Genomic DNA, 22,677 nt, shown 5'->3' with positions numbered 1-22,677 from the left:
TACACGTACCTGACAAGGTCACGTCTTTGGGGTTGTGATGGAATGACATGTGAGTTATGCCAGGAGTCTGAGCTCTCAAGGGGCCTGAGCTCAGCAGCTATGGGGCCAGTTTATTAACTTTTTTTGTATGAGTCTTACTCCTCCTGGAAATTCTGGTGTTAGTGATAACTTGGGGGCAAGACGACTACTTGCAGAAATAAGCGTTGGGCGTTGAACTGTAAGTTAAGAAATGAGTTAAGAAATGAACACTGGATTGCCATTGTTTGGCACGGCAGACACTCACCGATGCCCGGGATAATGTGAAACTCTTCATTCACTCTTTTGTCCACGGCGGTGGTGATGATCCTCACATTTGGGAATGCGTAAGCCACAGAGTGGACCCCCATCTCTGCCATCAGTAGAGAGATCAGGAAAATCTTCTCTTCTTGCACATCGTGGTCCTGAAACAAAAGTAGTCAAGTCAGTTACTTGTGTGCTGCAGTGCCGGTTATTACAAAACAGTCAATAAAGACTTAGATGGACTCATGTTAGCAGTAAGGAATTTATAATCCTCTTATACTGCAAATGTAATCATCTCTTGATGCCACTGAAAATAAGGATAGAGTTGGGTATAAGCCATCAAGCAGAAAATGTTGTTTGGGGATGGCTAAACACAAGGGGAAATGGTTGTATATCTGCACTTTAGCCACGAGACAGCTGAAAGATCTGTGTTAACAAAATCTTGAAAGCATGTTCTTATATTCATATACAATAAGGAAATGTAGCTGTTGAACTACAGCTTAACGTCTGAGACTGAATAATAGACTACTTTGTATTGCCTCAGGCACTGGCTGCATGTTTTTTCCTTCCACATTGTAGCACTTAAACGGATTGTGTTCATTCTACAGAGGGAGAGAGTTAATAAAAGATCTTTATTGCACCTGATGATTACAATTAAACTGGAGTGTAATCATTTTCAAGTTGCTCACCTTTTAGATCTTTCTGAATTGGAGCTTAGGCAATGGGCAAAAAGTTTCTAGACAACGTTTGTTCAGGGGCTCTGGGTAGGTTACAACTAATATCATGCAAAGTGTATCACTAAGAATTACACCATCTCATTACTTGAGTTTTGAAAATCATTGTGTTTGTAACAAAGCTGTGCTAATTTAACAAGCAGTACATTCTTTATGTTCTTTTTCTCTTTTTTTTTAATAACATTTTTATTGATTTCAATGGCAAGTATACATGTATTATTCAACATCAGATTTTCAAGTTACTCACATCATTGCACTTTCCTTATGTTACATTGTCAGATATACATCAATCTGGGCCGTCTCGGCCCGCAGTTCTGCGCATTTCTAACTCCACCATTGGGGACACACAGATATCTCCACGATACACATTCCATTTGGACCTTTTCCTATCCCATTTTCTGGGGCAACCCCTGGCTACAAGCACCTCAGTCTCCGCCACAATGCATCTGTCTAATTCTTCGGGCGATACAATAGTAGAGGGCTGAGCGGCCCTACCCCAACCTCTCGCAGGTTCCCGCTTAGCCAGTGTAGATCCCAATGTCACTAACTGTTGTTCGATGTCGGTTAGGTCAGTTGTGGCCCAGATATTAAGTAGCCCTAGTTGTGGCGTCAGGACCAGTTCCTTCCCCAAAGCGGTCTGCATGTGGTGATTCTTGATGCTCTCCCTTTGGTGTGTTTTCAGAATTTCATCTTTTCAGTGTACTATCAGCGGTGGGATAAGTGGCTGCCACCACCCATTCCCTTTTAAGGTCATGCAGGCTGCAGGAAACACTTACCAGCAGCACTCGAATGGCCATCATGGCTGCGGCTCCAGTGGAAACTGTGCTGTCCATGAGAATCACATAGTCTTCACCAATCTCCTTTGGGAGACGGAGGTAGTGCAACTGCAAAGAGGAAATACAAGACAATTACGCCACTTCATCTGTAATGAAACGAGTTGGGCATCATACTCACCTAAGACTTCACCTACAGTAACTCAGTCTTAACTGAAGCAACTCCCACCTTACTCCTAACAGCCAGGCACACTAAGCTGACTCTACTTACACACTCTAAACATTAATGCCCACAAGCTACCATTACAACATCTCAATATGAACTCAAACCCATCATGGAGTTTACCTCCTAGAGATTCCTGCATCAGCTCAGCTACCCAGGCCAACCTTCAAATCCTCAAAGCTCCAACATGCAGTCTTCAAGGCTCGATCTTAGAAACTTTGTTTCATACTGCATCAAGCAAACCTCATGCACACCAGCTCTAGTTTGACCCAACATGTCCCCAGGAATTTCAACATTAGCCTACATTCAGGCCCATTCCGAGACTAGACTGGGCTATGGAGTCCAGTGTGCTCAGAGAAGCAGAAAATGTTACACGCAAACTTGGGGGACCGCTTGAAGTCACTTTGACTAAGGACACATGCAAATGTGCAGCGGCAATGCTCAGTGGGGGCTCACATCTAGCCTATGCACGCTAGCATGGAAGTTCACTGGTAACTCACCCAGAACACAGCACCTATTTAAATGCAGATTGCCTCTGCCATACTTCGCACAGTTAACTCACGCAACCAGCTTAGAAACCCAACTCAAACTATGGTAATTCATGGAAATAATAGAGGTTCAACACAGATGCTTGGTTTATGATTGGTTATAAATCAAGCATCTGTGTTCAGTCACAGGAATTAAAACTGTCACCACATTAATGGCAGACCATCGCACCTCTGCACAGGAGCTCAGCTCAAATACCAATCAACCCACAGGACACTCCAATTCTAGATGCATACCCACACACACATTTACCTAGAGCAAATCGATATACCAACATACTTTTGATTTCACATTCACACACAATTCATTTATCACAATATAATGCCAAACCTGAGTCTTTATGCCGAGTGTTTAGAGTAAACTTACAGCGAGTCAGCTCTCATACAAGGACCTTACAAGCAAGAGGACTGACAGTGCTACTATTGAACCCTCTATGGCACACTGCGAGGATTTAGCCTCGTTTTTTGTAGAAAAAGTGGAGGCCATTTATAGATCATTTTCTCAGCTCCCCATCAGGGAGAATTTGTCTACATCACTGGTTCTCAAACCATTGTTGATTATTCCCAGTCCGACTCTGGATGAGTTTTTAGCTTTGACGACAAAAGTCAAATCCGGCTCTCCGGATGACCCCATGAGACCCGCTCAATTTAGAGAGTCTGCTGAATGCTGTTATCCTGCCTTGCAAGGTCTTATCAATCTGTCCTTTAGCACGGGCAGTGTTCCCAGGGCTTGGAAACAGGCGATGGTCATTCCTATCCTTAAAAAACCCGCCCTTGACCCCACTAAGCCAGAACACTATCGCCCCATCTCCCTTCTTCCTTGGCCAGCCAAACTAGCAGAAGCGCATGCTAATCGAATTCTAACATCTCACCTGCAAGAAGCGAATATACTGGATAAATCCCAGAACGGATTCCGTGCGGGTCATAGCACCGAAACTGCTCTTTTGGCTGTGGTGGAGCACATCAGGAAGCTGTTGGATCAGGGTCAGACGGCGGCACTGATCCTTTTGGATCTCAGTGCCGCCTTCGATACGGTGTCCCATCAGATTCTTTTACACCGTCTGATGGAGGCAGGAGTTGGAGAGGTGGCACTTGAGTGGTTTCGTTCCTTTCTTAAGGATCGAGGCTTTAAAGTGTCTACACCTCCTTTTGCCTCAGCTTCTCGCCCTATACTTCAGGGTGTTCCCCTAGGTTCGGCTCTTAGCCCTACCTTATTTAATTTATATGTTCAGCCTTTGGCGGAGGTAGCCCATACTTTCGGTCTCTCCTTAGTGTCATACGCCGATGACACGCAGCTGGCGGTGGCACTTAATGGTGACTCCAACATGGACGCCCCCACCTTCCAGTCAGCGTTAAAAGCTGTTGCTGGCTGGATGGCGAATAATCGACTTCAACTTAATGCCTCTAAAACCGAGGTCATTATTTTTGGTAGGGAAAGTGGGCTGTGGGGAGATCAATGGTGGCCGTCTGATCTAGGCCCTGTTCCCACCCCTGTAAGTGAAGTCAGAAACCTCGGGGTGTGGTTTGATGATAAGCTCTCTTTCACCTCCCACACTAAGCGTGTGGCTGGCGCATGCCTAGGTACTCTGCAATGTCTGCGACCTATCTTTAAGTTTTTTGATGCAGAGACCAGACAGATTATAGTCCAAGCTCTGGTTCTTACCAGATTGGACTACGCCAACTCTCTGTTTTTGGGTCTAAATCAGGCCGAACTATCCCGTCTTCACAGGGTCCAAAATACGGCGGCTAGGATGCTTGTCGGCCTCCCGAAGTTTGTCTCAGCTCGTCGAACCATCCAGGATCTTCATTGGCTTCCGATGGAGCAAAGAATTAAGTTTAAGGCCCTCTGCCTAACTTTTAAAATTCTTAATTTAGCCTCCCCTCCTATTCTTTCACAGACTATTCTGCACTATGTCCCTGCTAGAACCCTCCGCTCTGCTGGACTGAATCTCGCCATTGTACCGCGATTTAAGAGAGCTAGAATGGGTGGACGCTCGTTCTCAGTGCTGGCGGCTGCCCTCTGGAACTCTCTGCCGGCTCCTCTCCGTTCAATCCCTGACTTGCTTCCTTTTAGGAAGGCATTGAAGACTTTCCTCTTTTCTACAGTGTAGATTCTGTCGCTTCTGCCTGCTGTTGTGTTGTGCTATCCAATTTTCCAAAGCGCCGGGACGCCTCTTGGCTGCGGCATCCGAGCGCTATACAAAAGTAAAATAACATAACATAACATACACAGACATGAGCTCAGCTTAAAGCCACTTCTAGTCAGCCTCATACTCCACCGTTACTGCACTACAGACTACAGTAATAACTAGCCTCTAATCATGCTGAAAAAACAAGTCTCTCCTTGCAAGTGATTTGAACTCAGAGTTAGTCAAACTATCACTATACCTCGGGTTCTCCGGTGTCGTGGTTGGTCTGGATTAGTATCTTTCCTAGCCGGATATCCTTGCAAACAGCAGTAAGAGCTTGTTCCATTGTCTCGCCTGCTCGAAGAATGGACACACCTGTGATCTGCAAACAGAGGAGCAGAAACATGTTATCATTACAATGCTAAACATAGGATGTCAAGCTGTCCGTTCCTTTTCAGTAAAACTTAACTGTCAGCACATGAGATCTATACAGTTTAGGCGCGTCTGCGGTGGTTCACATGGTAACCAGGCTGGGCTGGCTCAGGCAGCCCAACTAGCCATCCATTTGACCCACTTAAGGGATGGCTTGGGGGAATGGGGAATGTTGATATCCATAAAGCTCCATGTCTCCAGCAGTTTGAACTTCTTGGTGAAGGAAAGATTCTTGATCATTAGGAGGTTAAATGATTAGCTCCCTTCTGCACAAGAGTTCTTGATGTCCAAGCGATGACTACTTGAACATTTAGGGCTGTGATTCCTAACCTTTTGACTTCTGTGGACCCACCACGGACTCATTATTGGAATCCGGGGACCCGCTCAGTCACTACTGGAAGCCAGAGGCCCAACTCTCAGCATTTTCAACCATTTGAACCGCAAAACAGTACACTGCTTGGATGGAGCTTTTCTAAATTCCATTGAGCCCATTCATCGCCCATACTATATTCTGTTTGATGCACTTCCACTGGTCCTACGATTCAATCTGAGGACACTCACTTTTAGCCCCAGATTTCAAATTCCTTCACAATTACAGAACATTTAAAAAAAATGTGCATCTTTATTTGTATAAGCTGTTTTAATCTGCTAATTCTTTTCAATTTTCTAGGCAGTCGTAGACACATTGAGTAGGCTTTGCGGACCCCCAAGAGTCCCCGCTCCACAGGTTAAGAACTGATTTAGGGGAGAACATGTGTGGTGAATATTTCCCAGAAAATGGACAGTTCTACATGTCACAAATGCAACCCTTTCAGAAGTATTAAAGTAGCCTCATTTCTATCAAACACCCCATAATTTCTTTTTGGATGGAGGTTTATTGGCCATCTTAGACAACATATACTGACCAGCAGAGCTTAATCTGTGACACCTGATCAAAGACTCTGCTGACTTTCAGAACCGTAGCGAGTGAGAGCGACCGACTGATGACCCTTGAACACCAGTTGACCGTGTGGTACAACTTGACATAGACATCTACCCTCCTCAAGAACCTGCTAAAGGCCAAGTTTGACCTGAATTCTTATTATACATTCCAAGCAGAATCAGCTCTCTTCAGATTGAAGCAAAGGCACTAAGAATGTGGTGAAAAGACGGAGCACCTGTTAGAGGCAAAGCTGAAACAGGTGTAATACCAGCTATTAGGGCACCCTCTATGAACAGCTGTATTCCTCAAAAACACGCAACACGACCCAGGCAGAAAGGGAGTTCAAGGGGAACCTAACCGTGCCTACACTCACTCCTGATCAGACAACGTTGCTTGAGAACAACATCACAGATGTACGAATAGCACAGGCTATCCATGATCTGGTAACCATGAAGGCTACGGGAGACTATGGTTTCCTGATAGTTTTACAAGAATAACCAATTTTTTTGCTGTCCGGTAGGGAACCTGACAGGGTTGCCCCCTTACTATTTTTCGTTGCGCTGGAACCGCTGGCAGCTGCCATTCATGCCACTCAACATATCCATGGAAACCAACATCGGTAGGGGAGCAAAAAACATTTTATTATACTGACCAACTGTACACTCAGTGCACGAACTGATGAAAGTGCAAGAGGCACTTTCAGTTTTTTCTGGTTACTAATTTAGCTGGTTGAAATGAGGCCCTACCAACGACACCTACTACCACAATATCTCTCGGGGACGCCCCATTCTCTTGGCACCTCTCCCACATCAAAAATCAAGGAGTCTATTTGAATCCTGGATTTGTTAAGGTAATCCAGGATAAAATACACCCTTTAATTCACCGGATGAAAGCAGAATTTGTGGTCTGATTACATTTTCAATTATCCCTTTCAAGCAGGTAAGGCCTCTCCATGTCAGAGCATGCCTGGATTGATGTCTTGGAAGATCACAATAAATCACTCCGAGAATCAAGGCTAAAATATAGTTATTCTAAGATCTTGCACCAATGGCACTGGACCCCGGACAGACTCTCCAGGGCACACATGTAGGCAGATTCCTAATGGTGTCAGTGTACTGTGCAGAATTGTGACATTGTCACATTTTGAGAGACTGACAGGCACTATCGCACTACAGGTGCTCAATTTGGGCCCTGTTAAAGTGCAAATTAGGGTATGCAGTATAGTTGACGAGACGGTTGGCATTGCTGGATGATGAAGAGTTTCTCTCAGACTTGCCGCATATTTTTTTTCATAGTTTTATATAGCGCAAACTTGACTTGAATCTGAATCGGGTATCAGAGCGCTTTACATAACACCGGTTACGTTACATGAGGACACACATTAATGTTTGTTAGGCACGGGGAGATTAAGTGATTTGCCCCGAATCACAGGATGGTTAGCGTCATAATCGAGACTCGAACCCAGTTCCCCAGGTCCGAGGTCGAGCGCCCTAGCTGTTAGGCCAACTCCTCTCCCCTGGCATTGGCAATAGCGAAGGTGGAGATCCTAAGTCATTGGAAATCTGCCATATTCCCATCCTATAATTAAGGACTGTCGGATATGCATGGGATGGCTACTTATAAACATATTATATACCAACTTAATGATAAATTGCATATATTTGGTGAGATATGGGGTGCATTTTGGCGTAAGTAAAACAGGTTACTTAGTGGGAGGCGCCAGGGTGAGGGTCTGCATTTCATGACCTACAATTTCACTGACCTGTCGGTGTGTCGAGGGTGCTGTAGGCCTTGGCCCCGGAAGGCACAGTACTTATGCCCCTGGGATCCTGGCCAGAAGTTGTAGAACCTCCTTTGAGGCCTTCAGAAAACAGTGCACAAGGGTGTGTTTGTGGTTTGAGAAGCGCCTTGGTACCCAAGGAGAGTTGTGTTCAGACGGGATGGCCAATCCTTAAGAAAACCTTTACGATACAGAGGTGAGATGGAGGACACCCGTTGGAGGGAAATGGGATGAGTTTATGCTCCCAACCCATCCAGCAGGCAGAACCATGCCCCTCAGATTTTTTGACAGTGGTTACCATTTCAAAAGGCGCAGCGTTGGGCGATACGATGTCTTGATTGACGGAGGGGTTGCTCAATGTTCCCCTTTATCCTTGTTACCTCACTCCCTCCTTTTTTCCTTCTCACATATGTTGAGCCCTACTTGCTGCTTATTAGAAAGTTACCTTCCTAGTCCCTCTTCTCCTAGTGGGAAAGTAAATGGTGTGAATATATGTTTTAACTTACGTAACAGAGTTTTGTTGGTACTGCTACTATATACCTTTGACTGTCATACATGTATGCGATTTTGAAAACCTAATAAAAAAATTGAAGCACAGTTAATGCGCATGGGCATCCGCTCTATTATTAGACTGTTTTCCCACATGGCGGGTGAGGATTGAGATAGAGCACGGAAAGTGCAGGAAGATGGACCATGCAATGAAATATAGGAAAGAAGGAAAGTAAAAGCAAAGAGATCGGAAACAATCAAAGGCTTCCAGAGAGGAGGGCCGGGGCAGGTGAATCTACAGCCCTATATGCCATAAACAGATGCTTACAGAGTAAGTAACATTTTCCGTTCGTTGCATGTATAGTTGTGGATACACATGATTTGCACGGAATGTAAGCGGTTCTCCTGTAAGCAGCGGCTAACCAGAGGATGTTAAAGTATACATAATACAGCCTAGCCCAACTGAGCTTGTTGGCATGCTAGCACATCCACAAAGCAGTGTCTAGTGAGTGTGTGTGGAGTGGACGAGGTAGCTGCCCTACAGATGTCAGCTTAGGGGAAGTTGCCTTTAAAGGCCATGTAGGCTGTCTTCTTGAGTGTACAGTTCGACCTAGGTTGTGCAGGGTGACTTTCTTTGGCTTTAGCGTAGCATGTCTGGATGCACTTAATTTCTGCTATTAGCGCTGAGACGCCCCTTTGCCTGGGCAGCTGTGCGCTTTAGAAAATTGTATAACATAACTTGACCAGCCATCAGTGCTATCCCTACTTCTGAAATGGGGCTGCCTTTGTGCGGACTCCAAGTCCTGCTACTGTACTTCCACCGTTTGGGGTTCACAAACCTAGATTTGTTTTGCCACGGCTGGAAATGCTAAATTTTTAGGAAGGATGGCATTTACAGGCTAAGTCGCTTATACATGCAATAGCGTTCTGCTTTAGAGGTACAACAGGGTTCCAGGGCTGTTAATTATGGTTTCCTTCCATGACTAGCCAATTGTTGGATGATTTAACCTGATGCTATACTCGCTGGATACTGTTGTTACCTGAACACTACACTGATTAGATGAGTTAGAGACTTCATCACCTACACGATTACTGCTGCATTTATTGTTGTCTGTCTGTTTTTATTCCAGAATTGCTTTTACCCTTTTATCCACAGGAGCATGCCCACTTTGTGGCTCACCGAGGAGAATGCATGAACACAATTTACAGTGTTTTGTTACACGCTAGTAATACACAAACTAGCATGCAACACAGATTGTCCGAAGTCACCCGATGTTATGTTTTGTACCTGTTGTGATTTGCTTCCCCCCCCTTTTTTTTCCCCACCAGGTAGTTGCAGCTTAACGCAGGTACTACCACGGAAAAAAGAACCAACCCCCCCCCCCCCTTTTTTCTGTTAGCAATTCCACTAGCTTGTACACCTGACAATACACTAGTGAGAATACATTTAAGTAGACAGTGAACACTTTAGATACTTGCTTTAATAGTTCAATAGGTCCTGAAGAATCGCTAGTTAATAGACACAAGCGAGAAACATGTCGCCCGAACAATAGCACCAACTGGACGGATACTCGCCACTGGAAGCATAACATTCCAGCGAGTACCATTCAGACTTATTTTAATTAAAGCAGAGGACCACCAGAATAAATTGGTCCTTGGTACCCCTAGCTTTATTTTAATCCACATTTGTACGTCTAAAATTTTCTGGCCCTACACCCGCACTTCATCTATACAGCAGTTGGAAAAAGATCTCCGCTAAAGAGCCCCTCTTTGAGGAGTCGCCCGTTGGGTATTGCACCGCCGACCCAACGAGGAGCATGCCCAGATGATGACGCATGACACCTGCAAGGGCATTACATCCAACAAAATGGATGCCCAAGGGTAGAACTTCGGGACCCTACCAACATCCCACACGTTACGTGACACGTACTTTCCTCTTATCTCAGGAACAGCCCAACAACTTTTGTATTCACTGGAAATGTAAAATGCCTAAGCTTTGCCTCCAGGTACCCACACCAGACAGAGACAAAAAAGGGAAGGCATTAGCAAACAATTATATACTGCCATCTCGGATTATCCTTCCTATCATTACAGTCAATACTGTGCATAACTTCATCATGAATATGCTATCCTTCAATCAATGCATAAAATGACTAGTGATGGTCCAATAATAACAATGTTAGGACTCTTCTTACTGTTATGAACACTTTGAAGACATTATGGAGTTACCTGGCCTGCCAGACATGCTGATCTCAAATGATTTCAATTTATCTTTAAAGTCTGCATCACTAGATCTATCTCGTAAAGCAGGTAGCACATGCACCGGCTACCACTCCCAAAAGGATGGCCTCACTGAACGACTGCCATGTTGTTTTCTAGGGAAACATCATGCATATTTAATAACCTTCTGCACTTGCGCCTTGAACTTCTATGCCTGAAACCTCAATCTATGAATGCTGGTAATATAATTTCCTACCGCTTTTTTAAAAATCTAGCAGGATTTGTTGGCGTCACCATGGTTCACTGTTGGCCATTTACAACAGTATACTTTAGACAGCGCACAACACAAACAAAAAAAGCACACAGAAATCATGTAGTTTGGTGTTCCCATGTATGTAAAAGCACACTCCACAAAGATACACCATGCACCATCATGCAACGCGACCTCTTTAGAAAGAACATACATTAAACACTGTAGCAGGGAGGCCGGGACGGTGTCGAACTCTACCCCGATTCCCGACTGGTGGACTCATGATTCATGCCCTACCTCTCTTTCGTCGTCCCAGGAACCGTGGGAGACAGGCTCTTCCAGCTGGTGGCAACAGGCCGAGACGCAAGGAGAGGCGTGTATCTATTACCGAGCCGGGGTCAAGACGGAGACACACCCCCCTACAGCGCCATCGCTGTACCTGCCAGTAAGAATGGAGGAAGCGGTCCAGCCCCCGGATGACGTACCTCCAATCAACCTGCTAAGAGGCCCGGAACAAGGAAGTTGGGTGTGCTACGACACCGAGGAGGAGAGCGGAGAGAGAAGCATCGAGGAGAAGAGTGGAGAGCGAGAACACGGAAGCGGCGGGGACCGAGGGAACAAGCCAGGAGGCCAACGTTACCGCTCTGCGCCCAGCCACGCTCACGGAGGAGCGTGGCTCTCCCAGGTGCGTGACCGGGTGGCTGGGTGGCTTGGGAGGCGGGACGCACCCGTGTAAAGTTGTACAGCCCCCTTTTCCTCATTGTGTTCCTTGCACCTTTTCTCCAGCACACAAATCCCCCCCCCCCCCCTTCTTCCTTGGCTATCCCTCTGTTCCACCCCTATCCCTTCCTATCACAACGTGTATATAGTAGCACCGGTGTCCTTACTTCCCCGGGTTCCCTCTTTGACACTACTCGAATTTGTACACCGTACTGAGAGTCTCCTTTTCTCCCCGCATGTGGCGCTGGAACACGGCGAGAGAGGACGACCGCGCCCCCAGAGAACCCGAGCGCCGGCATGCGAGTCCAGGACGGTCCAACACCCTAGCTGACACCTTGGATCCTGCGGCTTTGGCTAGAGAAAGACTTACACAGAGACGAAAAAAGACATTTATAAAAATAAAACCCTCTTTACCACGCTCCCGCCTCAGTGTCCCTCCTTCTGATCCGCAACAACTGGTGTCAGAAGTGGGATTCGACCCTCCCATCCCGATAACAGAGATGGAACAAGTCATTCAACATATCATCAAGGGTCAGGAGAAATTGGAGTGGGCGGTTGAACGCCAGATGACGTCAGCACAGGCCGATAGGGAGGCGTTCAAAGCCGCCATGACAGCACAAATGGAGGGACTCCAAAAGGCGATGAAGGAGACGGGAGCAGGGCCGCCTATAGACAGAGGGGCGCCGGTCCCACATCCGTCTGGAGTGTCTCTACAGAAGTATACGCCGGGAGAAGACCCGGACGCCTTCTTAACTAACTTCGAGAGGGCTGCCCGGGCTTGTGGTTGGCCAGAAGGAAAGTGGCCATTTTTCCTTGCTCCTCTCTTGACCGGAGAGGCCCAGGCAGCCTACCAGGTCGCTAACCACATGGGCACCACTCCATACCAACAAATAAGGGCTCTAATACTCGATCACCTTGGAATGGATGCTGAAGCGTATAGAGTACGTTTCAGAAAAGAGAAGGGCCTGCCTGGGAGAACCCAAAGACCCTGTATTTCCGGCTCAAGAATGCAGCCGACAAATGGATTAAACCGGAAGGGAAGACCAAGGAAGAAATAATGGAATGTATTTACCTTGAACAATTTATGGAGGCCCTGCCTTATGGGACTCAAAGGTGGCTTAGGCAACACGCCGGACTAACCCCTACCCAAGCCATTGAAATGGCCTCCACCTATTCGCGGGCACAGCCCAAGGCGGGACCCTGGGAAGTTGAGAAGGCGAAGATCCAGACAGCGGCAGCGAAAACCGAAAAAAAAAGGAAGGCCCCTGACCAAGCCGCTCAAACCACGACCCTTTAAAATAGACTACCCTGTACCGCGGGGTCCCCAATGTTTCGAGTGCGGGGAATGGGGCCATATTGCCAGGATGTGCCCCAGAAAAAAACCTGGAGAAGAACCCATGGAAGTGGGCTACGCCCCGAAAGCTGTCATGTACACTGCAGAAATGGGCCCCTCGTTCTACGTAAGAGTTTTAGTCAATCATCGGTGGGTTAGGGCCTTATTGGATTCAGGCTGTCGCCAGTCTGTCCTTCAAAAATCACTGATATCCACCCAACAACTCATTCCGGGAGGGCGCGTCTTTATCCGGTGCGTCCATGGAGACGTAAAGCCATATGCTATAGCCAGAGTCACCATACAGCCTGAAGGAAAGCCACCGTGTGAAGTACAAGTGGGGGCTGTTGAGGCCTTACCCGAAGATTTGATCTTGGGGGTGGATAATCCCGATTTCCAAGCATGTTTTCTGGAGAAAGCCAAGTCCCAAGGGGAACGGAACTCTAAGACCTACCCCACTCTGATAGCAGCAGAGCCCTGGGTTCTAGATAGGAAGCTCCGTTTTGCCCAAGCCAATGATGCCACTCTTTTTAACGCTTGACAATCGGCCCATGTAAATCAGGGAAGCCCCGATGTTCCCTTCCCTAAGTTTATCATAATGAATGACCTCCTCTATAGGGTAGGAAAAGAGGGAGAGCCAAAACAGCTGATAGTACCTAAAGACTTCCGAGAGCAGATACTTTATTATGCCCATTCCCACTTACCAGCAGGGCATACAGGAGCCGAAAAAACCTTGCAAAACATCTCAAATGGTTCTACTGGCCGGGAGTTTATCAAGAAGCCACCGCTTATTGTAGAACCTGCGAGGTCTGTCAAAAACGAAACATGCAGAAACCCCCAGCTGTTCCTCTCCAACCCATGCCCATCATTGGGAAGCCGTTTCAGCGGGTGGGTATGGACATAATTGGGCCCCTTCCCCGTACATCGAAAGGAAATACCTATGCCCTGGTACTCGTGGACTACGCCACAAGGTTCCCAGAGGCTTTTGCACTCAGGGCTCCCACAGCCAAAAACATAGCTGAAAAATTCTTGGAACTCTTTTCCCGAGTCGGGTTCCCCAAGGAGGTCGTAACTGACCAAGGGACCCCCTTCGTGTCCAAACTAATGAAAGAAGTCACTCAGATGTTGAACATCCACCAGATACGCACGTCTGCATACCATCCCCAGACGGACGGCTTGGTGGAGCGTTATAATCGCTCTCTCAAGACCACCCTCCGGAAAATGTTATCGTTAGAGAGTCAGGATTGGGACCGACTTCTCCCCTTAGCCTTATATGTCTTGAGAGCCCAAGTTCAAAGCTCTACCGGCTACTCGGCTTTTGAGCTCCTCTATGGCAGGCAACCGCGTTCCTTATTAGAAATAACGCGAGATGCCTGGGAGAAAGAGGAGCAAGAGGAATCCAGGTCCCTGTTAGAATATACTCAGCAGTTGCGAAGCAAAATAGGGAAGCTCAGAGACCTCGCCTATTCCAACCTAGAGCATAGCAAACAACGTCAGAAAAAAACCTACGACAAAGGGAAAAGATGGAGGTCCCTAACTGTAGGCGATTGGGCACTTGTTCTCCTACCTACCTCGGCCCATAAGTTTCAGAGGGAGTGGAAAGGCCCTTATCCGGTCATACAAGTCATAGGAAACACTACCTATCGACTCCAAATATCCCCATCCAGGAAACAGTGTTTCCACATCAATTTACTAAAAAAATGGTTGGGGCCCCCACCCAGGATCACACAGTTCGGGCTTCCAACCCTGACCGAAGCCTCGACCCTGCAGGCCCTACCGATAAATGAAGAGCTTTGTCCCAACAAGAAGCAAGAACTAGAGTCTACCCTGAGACCCTTTTCCGACCTCTTCTCGGATCAACCGGGGTGCACTACCCTAATCGAGCATACAATAGAGACCGAACCAGGAAAAACAGTCAGATTACAACCTTACCGAATCCCCGCGGCCAGACGAGAAGCAGTAAGAAAAGAAGTCCAGGAGATGTTAAAACTTGGGGTGATTAGACCGTCTCGGAGTAGCTGGTCCTCTCCCATAGTAATGATCCCAAAACCTGACGGGTCCACCCGTTTTTGTATGGATATCCGAGCTCTCAACTCCATTTCCACGTTTGATGCCTTCCCCATACCACGGGTGGACGAGTTGATAGAGCGCATAGGGGAAGCCAAATATATAACCACGTTGGACCTCACAAAGGGGTACTGGCAAGTACCCCTAAGGGAGGAAGACCGACACAAAACGGCGTTTTCCACCGACGAGGGCCTTTTTGAGTTTAATGTGTTACCCTTTGGGTTACATGGGGCCGCTGCGACCTTCCAGCGTCTTATGCACCAAGTCCTTCTCCCTCATAGGGCGTTCTGCTCGGTGTACCTGGATGATATAGTCATCTTCAGCAAAACGTGGGCAGAACATCTGACACACTTGCAAGCCATAATGGGCGCTTTAAGAAAAGCAGGGCTTCATATAAACGCCAAGAAATCTAGAGCAGCCTTTGGCAAGGTCAAATACCTGGGGTACATGTTAGGCGAAGGGGCCATAGCCCCTCAGGAAGAGAAGGTCAAAGCAATCAGAAACACCCCCTTTCCCTCTTCCAAGAAGGACCTTAGGGCCTTTTTAGGTCTTATTGGTTATTACCGTAGGTTCCTCCCCAATTTTGCTGAGACCGCCACTCCACTAACCAACATGTTGCAGAAGGGGGTAAACAACAAAACCTTCCTGCATCCCTCGGATGAAGCGAAGCACGCCTTTGAGGAATTAAAAAGAGCCATAACCACCAGTCCCGTACTGATAGCCCCCGATTTCGGGAAGACATTCCTGGTAGCGACTGATGCTTCTGATAGGGGTATAGGAGCCGTCCTTTCCCAATTAGGAAACGACGGGTTGGAACATCCCATTCTATATATCAGCAGAAAACTACATGATCGTGAGCGAAAGTATCCCACGATAGAAAGGGAGTGCCTGGCCATTAGGTGGGCGGTGGAGAAGCTGAAATACTATCTAGAGGGAAAGCCGTTCATTCTCTTCACTGACCATGTTCCACTACAGTGGATGTACCGTCAGAAGTCTCAAAACCAAAGGGTGTTAAGGTGGTTCCTTTTCTTACAGCCCTTTTCCTTTTCGATACAGCACAAAAAAGGCAGAGACAATTGTAATGCAGATTTCTTGTCCCGGACACACGCTCTCCCCGATCGGGAGAATCCAGGGGGGGAGGAGTGTAGCAGGGAGGCCGCGACGGTGTCGAACTCTACCCCGATTCCAGACTGGTGGACTCATGATTCATGCCCTACCTCTTTCGTCGTCCCAGGAACCGTGGGAGACAGGCTCTTCCAGCTGGTGGCAACAGGCCGAGACGCAAGGAGAGGCGTGTATCTATTACGGAGCCGGGGTCAAGACGGAGACACACCCCCCTACAGCGTCATCGCTGTACCTGCCAGTAAGAATGGAGGAAGCGGTCCAGCCCCCGGATGACGTACCTCCAATCAACCCGCTAAGAGGCCCGGAACAAGGAAGTTGGGTGTGCTACGACACCGAGGAGGAGAGCGGAGAGAGAAGCATCGAGGAGAAAAGTGGAGAGCGAGAACACGGAAGCTGCGGGGACCGAGGGAACAAGCCAGGAGGCCAACGTTACCGCTCTGCGCCCAGCCACGCTCACGGAGGAGTGTGGCTCTCCCAGGTGCGTGACCGGGTGGCTGGGGAGGCGGGACGCCCCCGTGTAAAGTTGTACAGCCCCCTTTTCCTCATTGTGTTCCTTGCACCTTTTCTCCAGCGCACAAATCCCCCCCTTCTTCCTTGGCTATCCCTCTGTTCCACCCCTATCCCTTCCTATCACAACGTGTATATAGTAGCACCGGTGTCCTTACTTCCCCGGGTTCCCTCTTTGACAATACTCGAATTTGTACACCGTACTGAGTCTCCTTTTCTCCCCGCATGTGGCGCTGGAACACGGCGAGAGAGGACGACCGCGCCCCCAGAGAACCCGAGCGCCGGCATGCGAGTCCAGGACGGTCCAACACCCTAGCTGACACCTTGGATCCTGCGGCTTTGGCTAGAAAAAGACTTACACAGAGACGAAAAAATACATTTATAAAAATAAAACCCTCTTTACCACGCTCCCGCCTCAGTGTCCCTCCTTCTGATCCGCAACAAACACATACCATGTATGCCTTTAATTGGACATCATGGCACCCACAGGCATTTCCACCAGAACCTGCATTACAAACATGCACAAATTCAAACCTGAGATTAGGGAGGAGAAATATTTGCAAAGAATCTGCAAATCCTTGATCGAAATGATCAGACTTCTATCAGAGCTGTCCCTATCAGGCAGTGGAACAAGCAATGGAACCAGTGTACTAAAGGAGTCTGGTGGAGGCAGGTGACTGGCTCGTCATAATGTCCTTTAGCTCCTGGGTATATATAGCACAACCTCTCTCTAGACATTCAGGACTGGGTCATACCGAAAGAGGTTACCATGTACTTCTTGACTCTTCAATAAACAAAATACCTGTTCCTGTGGATCACCTCACCACTGTACAAGCAACGGATGATTCTTTAGAGAGCTAACTTGGATGGAACCAGAGAGAACGCATGAACAATAGGGCTGTTCCCAAAGCAGGGCACATTATGTACTGAGAGAGATGCTTTGTGGCACAGACTGCACTGGGTAAAGAAAGGAATATTATCTTTAAAAAGTGGGAAAATGAGGCAGAGTAGGGACACAGACACAGAGCATGTGAGTTCTCACCGACTGACAAACAAAGGGCCAAGGTGCACACCCAAGTGGTGAAATAGGATGTGTCTGCATAGTGACCGCACTCCAAACCGCAGTTTGTAAGAAATGCAGTAAAGAGTTAGTTTCTGAACCATCTACTGAGTGGAAGGGCACCCAGAGGTTGGAACTACAAGAACCAGGGATTAGACTAAACAATATTTATTTATGATCATATAAATGGCCTTTTTGAAGTATGTTTTGTTGATAAAAATCCTTTTTTTCCAATTAAAGCAGGTGAACGTCAAATAATAAGCAAGTAGATGAGTGAAGAACGGCTCCAAGTAGAAAGGTGTCAACAAGAACTGTTTCATGTTCACTGATCCTGGTTCGGTTAGTTACAAAGAATTAATGGTAGTTACATTTTTACTGTGGCAAACACAATGTATACAACTAATATAGCATGCTTACGGAAAAAGACCATTATAGATTAACTTCTAGAATATGCAGATTCAACAAGTGAAAAAGGAAACAGATTGAGAAATATAACAAAAGAAAAACAAAAGGTTTTTTTTTGCAGTGGCTGAATTTCAATAGGACTATTTATGAAGGCTTTAATCTGTAATGTAACAACATGCCCCATCTTAGATACGCCTGTAGATAAAAGGCCAAAGTATTATTAAACCATACCCGCTGCTGGTAGAATCGTTTGCCGTGATAGATGGTTCCTTGTGGTGTCTCCACTGTAACTTGCTGGAAAAGGAGAAAACAGTGTCAGAATAAACAGATTGCTTGGATCAGTTAGAAATGCTACATATGCAATGAAAAGACACCAACGTCTCCATCACAAACCCACAAAGTGGCTGATCACAAATTCCGACTGATGTTTCAAGAAGCATTGCAAAATTGTATCTCAGATCACAAATGTACATAAGCTGCAAAAGATCTTGTGCCTCAATGCTGCACCCTGCCTGAAGCCAGTAGGGGCCATGGGGCAAGCAGGGGTTACTCGGCCTGAACACAGGTTGATGGAACCTTTTAGCCCTGGGGACTTAACCTCATAGCTGCTGCTGTCGGCCGCCGAACGTTCGGAGCACTACCTGGCTGGTGCTGCGAACGTTCAACGGCCGACGCGACCCCGCCCACTCTTTGTAACGCCCAGCACTGCGCCGAAATAACGGCCGCAGCTAAGGCGTTAACACACTATGGCAAAACAACCGGGGCACAAAGAATACCCTTTGTGCACTTGACTCTGTTGTCGTGAGATCGAGAATTCAAAGGCTTCTCAGGGAGGTAGTGTTGCTGGCCAAGACTCCGTACTCAACAGTTATACAACAGAGTCAATTCAATGCTGCCCAGCGCTTTTCTCCATATTACCGGATCTGCTCTAGCCTGGCTCAAATTATTTATTGAGGATAGATTGTTTTAGGTCTTTGACTGTGGCTGCACCGCAGATACTCTCCCCCTTCAATGTAGCGTACCACAGGGCTCCTCACTTAGCCCTACACCGTTTCATTTATATAGGAGGCCATTAGTGGATATCCCCACTCACTTGGGATAACAATAGTTTTGTACACGGACGATACGCAATTGGTCCTCTCTCTCACCCAGAATCACATCTCCCTTTCAGCTTCCATGGGCCCTTGCTTAGAGAAAGTGGCTACCTGGATGAACAACTCATGCTTGAATTAAATAGTAATGAAACCGACCTCTTGATCCTTGGCAATAACCCCCAATCCTTCAATGGATCTGGGCTGGCCATACTAGCTTGACCGGACCTCCGCTCCGCCCCCCAGCAAAAACTGCCATAAAGAGGCTGAGTGTTTGGTTGGATGACTCCCTTAACGGCTTAAAGCTTGCTGCAAATATTTTGGCATTCTCGGGATGCTTAGAAAAACTATTCAGTTGCTTCTGCCTCTCTCCTAGAGACCTGTAGTCCAGGCCCTTATACTTGCTCGTCTGGACTACAGAAACTCTTTATACCTGGGTGCTCGTAAAAAGACATTACACAAACTGCAGATGAGGCAGAACTCAGCCGCCCCAATTCTGCATAATGTCCCTAGACACCACTCCGCCCGTCAAAGCCTCAATTGGATTCCAGTAGCGGAGCAGATTAAATTCAAATCTCTGCATCACCCACGGGGCCCTCTTGGAAAGAGGGCAGCTGATCTCCCCCGGTCTTCCAGAACATACCTTATGTTACTCTAATGCCTTTCTGGCCAACATCCATTGGATCAAAAGATCTCGATGGAGAGATGTATCTTTTTGCTACAACATAGCTACATTTTGGAAAACCCTTCCCACTTCCTTGAAATTGACCACAAATGAACTATGACTCAGTAAGTAACTCAAAACGCGAATATTCCAAAACAGCCCCCTCTGATACTCTGTAGAGCTGCCTCTGAACTAGTACTGCTGGGATGTTTATGGGTAGATATGCGCTATACAAGTGCTAATAGAATAGAACCAGTCCTCTAACTTTTTCAAGAGAAAGTGGACAGGCGAACTGAACAAAAAGGCCCTTTCCAGTAATAGGCAGGAAGAAATATCTTGAATGAGTACTGAGTGAACTATACATTCTCCACAATTTCAACAGGAGGGAGAGACCTCATAGGAGGGAGAGACAGCTCAGATGAGGGAGAGACGGCTCATATGAACGGAGGCTTTCAAATGGATACGAAGGAAAGATGTGGCTCTTCCTGGACATTAGGGGGGGGGCACCTCGGACTCAATAACATTAGCTGGAATGTTAGTAAGACAGCATTGTACGGATTGTGGGATGTAGAAATGACTCAAGCTCAAACTACTGGAAGAGGTACCTTGACTGGAGAAGAAAGATAGAAGGATGCTGCTTGTATGGGGAACAGAAGGGGGTGTATTTTCTAATGCTCTTAATCTTAATGCTGAAAAAGATAGCATTGTAGGAAGTGCTGTAAAAAGAGACTCAAAATAAGTTTTCTAGGAAGTAAAAGTGCCCTATAATTACAGAAGAATTAATGAGCGCCAGAAAGGAAAGAGGAGTTTAATGTAGGGGAAGCTTATGCGCAGCAGTAACAAAGCAGAGGTTCCCCACAGAGTGGAATGAAAGAAGGGATCCTGAGGCCCGTCTCTCTAATAGGAGGTATGCGAGGCCTAGTATGGAAAGTGTCATGAAGGCGAGGCGCCTCTAAAAAGTCCCTTTGGTGGGAGGAAATGGAGAATATTGTGTAACAAAAACTTTGAATTTAATCGGAGAAGCAAGAGAGCCCTGAATGAATAAGGGATTGAAACTTACCTTTAGTGGAAGGAATGAGAGGGCATGTTCAATCAGCAGTCTCATTAATCGCTTGGAGTAAAATATAAACTCATCTCTATTTGTCTCTCTATTCCTAAAAGCAAGACAGAAACAAGAAATGAAAACAGGTGCACAACTAAATGATTTGTCATGAGAAAGACCAGGAAACAAGCCTTGGACAGAAGGGGCAAGGTTAACAATATCAACAAAAGGAACAACCCCAACACAGCATATTGCATTACTATCAGAAGTATTTCCTTGTTGAAGTGAGGAGTATGGAAGATAGTTGAGAAATTGAGGGTTTACACACACAGACATACTAAACATGTAAAAAATGGAAGGGGATGCTAGTGCATAATTCACTCCTCCCTTGCAGAAGCAAAAGTGAACACCGTGTTAGGGAGCAACAGGAAGAGAGGAATTGTAATTTCCTTACCTGATAATTGTATGCATGCCGCGGACCTGAGGGGTGCTTTCGAGAACACTCAGTGTCTTAGGTAAAGGTTGACCCTGGTGGGCAGATGCCAAAGCAGCTCTGAAAGTAAAGAAAGTGTGTTTGCATCACCAGGAAATGCAAGCAAGCAATGAGGAAAGAACACAACACTCAAAAACATGCAGTCAAATACTTAGAAATCGTGTACATGATTCGAACCTCACGCCAAACACTTTACCACGCAGGAACAGAAACAAAATGGTTCATTACAAAACTATGCATCTACTGAACCAAACAGAAATAGACAAACTGCCAAACAGACAGCACTTACGTGAAAACACGTACAGTCAAGCAAATCACACAAAACGTGTCATGTGCATGCTTCATCAAGTCCAGATTTAATTAGCACATTTCAGTTACATGCAAAACGTTTGGCTCAGTACCACAGACCATGGCACGTTTTGCAGCCAACGTCATAAAATAAAAATCCAATTTTTTGTTTATTTCTTGGTGTGCTTATTAAATGCATCTCTATCCCAAGGAATGTTCTTAGATGCTTTCCAACCTGTCCAAGTTATCTCCACCACCCAAAAAAAAAAAACTTGGACCCAGGTCTACTCTGCAACTATCAAGTGTCCTCTCATCTCTCCTGGCTAATGAAAGTCAAGGAAATGTGGAGCAACTCAAGTCAACAAGATCATTACCAGGGAACAGTGGCTTTCAGACTATCAATCCAGCTTCAGTCTAAGATGTAGACTTGAAATAGTCACTTTAGGAGGAATCCTGCCACTAACTAGATGATACAGAATCCAGTTGTCGCACTCATTGATAGGTCAGTGGCTTTTGCCACAAATCTTCAGCCTGGAAAACATGTATGGGCTTTTGTGGCAAAGTCCTGAGCTGGTACTCCTCCTTTTAGTCATCTATTGTTGAAGGTGGAACGCTTCTTTTTAAGACAATCTGCTATTATCTGTGATGCTCCTCCGATTCAATCCTAGGCCCATCTCCGTTTAATTTGTACATGAAGTTGCTAAGCTTAGAAAATACTGGAGTCTCCATTCATCAGCATGTGGATGATCTGCGTGTGTAAGAATGTCACCTCTCAGGAACATCCTTGCCCCTCAAACTTGATCAGGTATATCACACACCTGCATCTATGAGAATGTCTTGGTGCCTCATACAAAAAAAGATCACCTGATCTTATCCTAAAGTTAAACAAATTTGAGCCCTCTCTCCTGAATATTATGACAATGGAACACTCTGCCATCACGGTTGCCCTTGGGAATATCACTGGGATTTCACTTAGACTCCACTCCCACTTGATCAACCAAGTTTTTAAATCTGCTAACTTCTTCCTCCACTCAACAAGTCCATACCTTCCAGATCCATACGGAAACTGTTTTACAAGCCAACCTCGTGTCACCTCCGGGCTCGAAAAT

At 46.5% G+C, this 22,677-nt stretch overlaps 1 protein-coding gene across 3 annotated transcripts in view; it reads right to left on the bottom strand.

Annotated features, from left to right (window-relative positions):
- The window catches only part of LOC144763981 (uridine-cytidine kinase-like 1), a 197,164-nt gene that overhangs the window by 28,790 nt on the left and 145,697 nt on the right, over positions 1 to 22,677 (bottom strand). For all 3 annotated transcript variants that reach the window (XM_078650093.1, XM_078650092.1, XM_078650091.1), the window contains 6 exons: positions 21,242 to 21,340; positions 20,806 to 20,899; positions 18,222 to 18,284; positions 4,943 to 5,065; positions 1,790 to 1,897; positions 284 to 440 (listed from right to left, as the gene is read on the bottom strand). In XM_078650093.1, coding sequence (XP_078506219.1) covers positions 284 to 440; positions 1,790 to 1,897; positions 4,943 to 5,065; positions 18,222 to 18,284; positions 20,806 to 20,899; positions 21,242 to 21,340 — 644 coding nt within the window. The remainder of the gene's footprint in view (positions 1 to 283; positions 441 to 1,789; positions 1,898 to 4,942; positions 5,066 to 18,221; positions 18,285 to 20,805; positions 20,900 to 21,241; positions 21,341 to 22,677) is intronic.

The sequence above is a fragment of the Lissotriton helveticus genome, chromosome 6, assembly GCF_964261635.1.
Source record: "Lissotriton helveticus chromosome 6, aLisHel1.1, whole genome shotgun sequence".
In the NCBI taxonomy this organism is placed as follows: Eukaryota; Metazoa; Chordata; class Amphibia; order Caudata; family Salamandridae; genus Lissotriton; species Lissotriton helveticus.
Note: the sequence above shows the minus strand (reverse complement) of the source record. Positions and strands in the feature narration are given on the sequence as shown.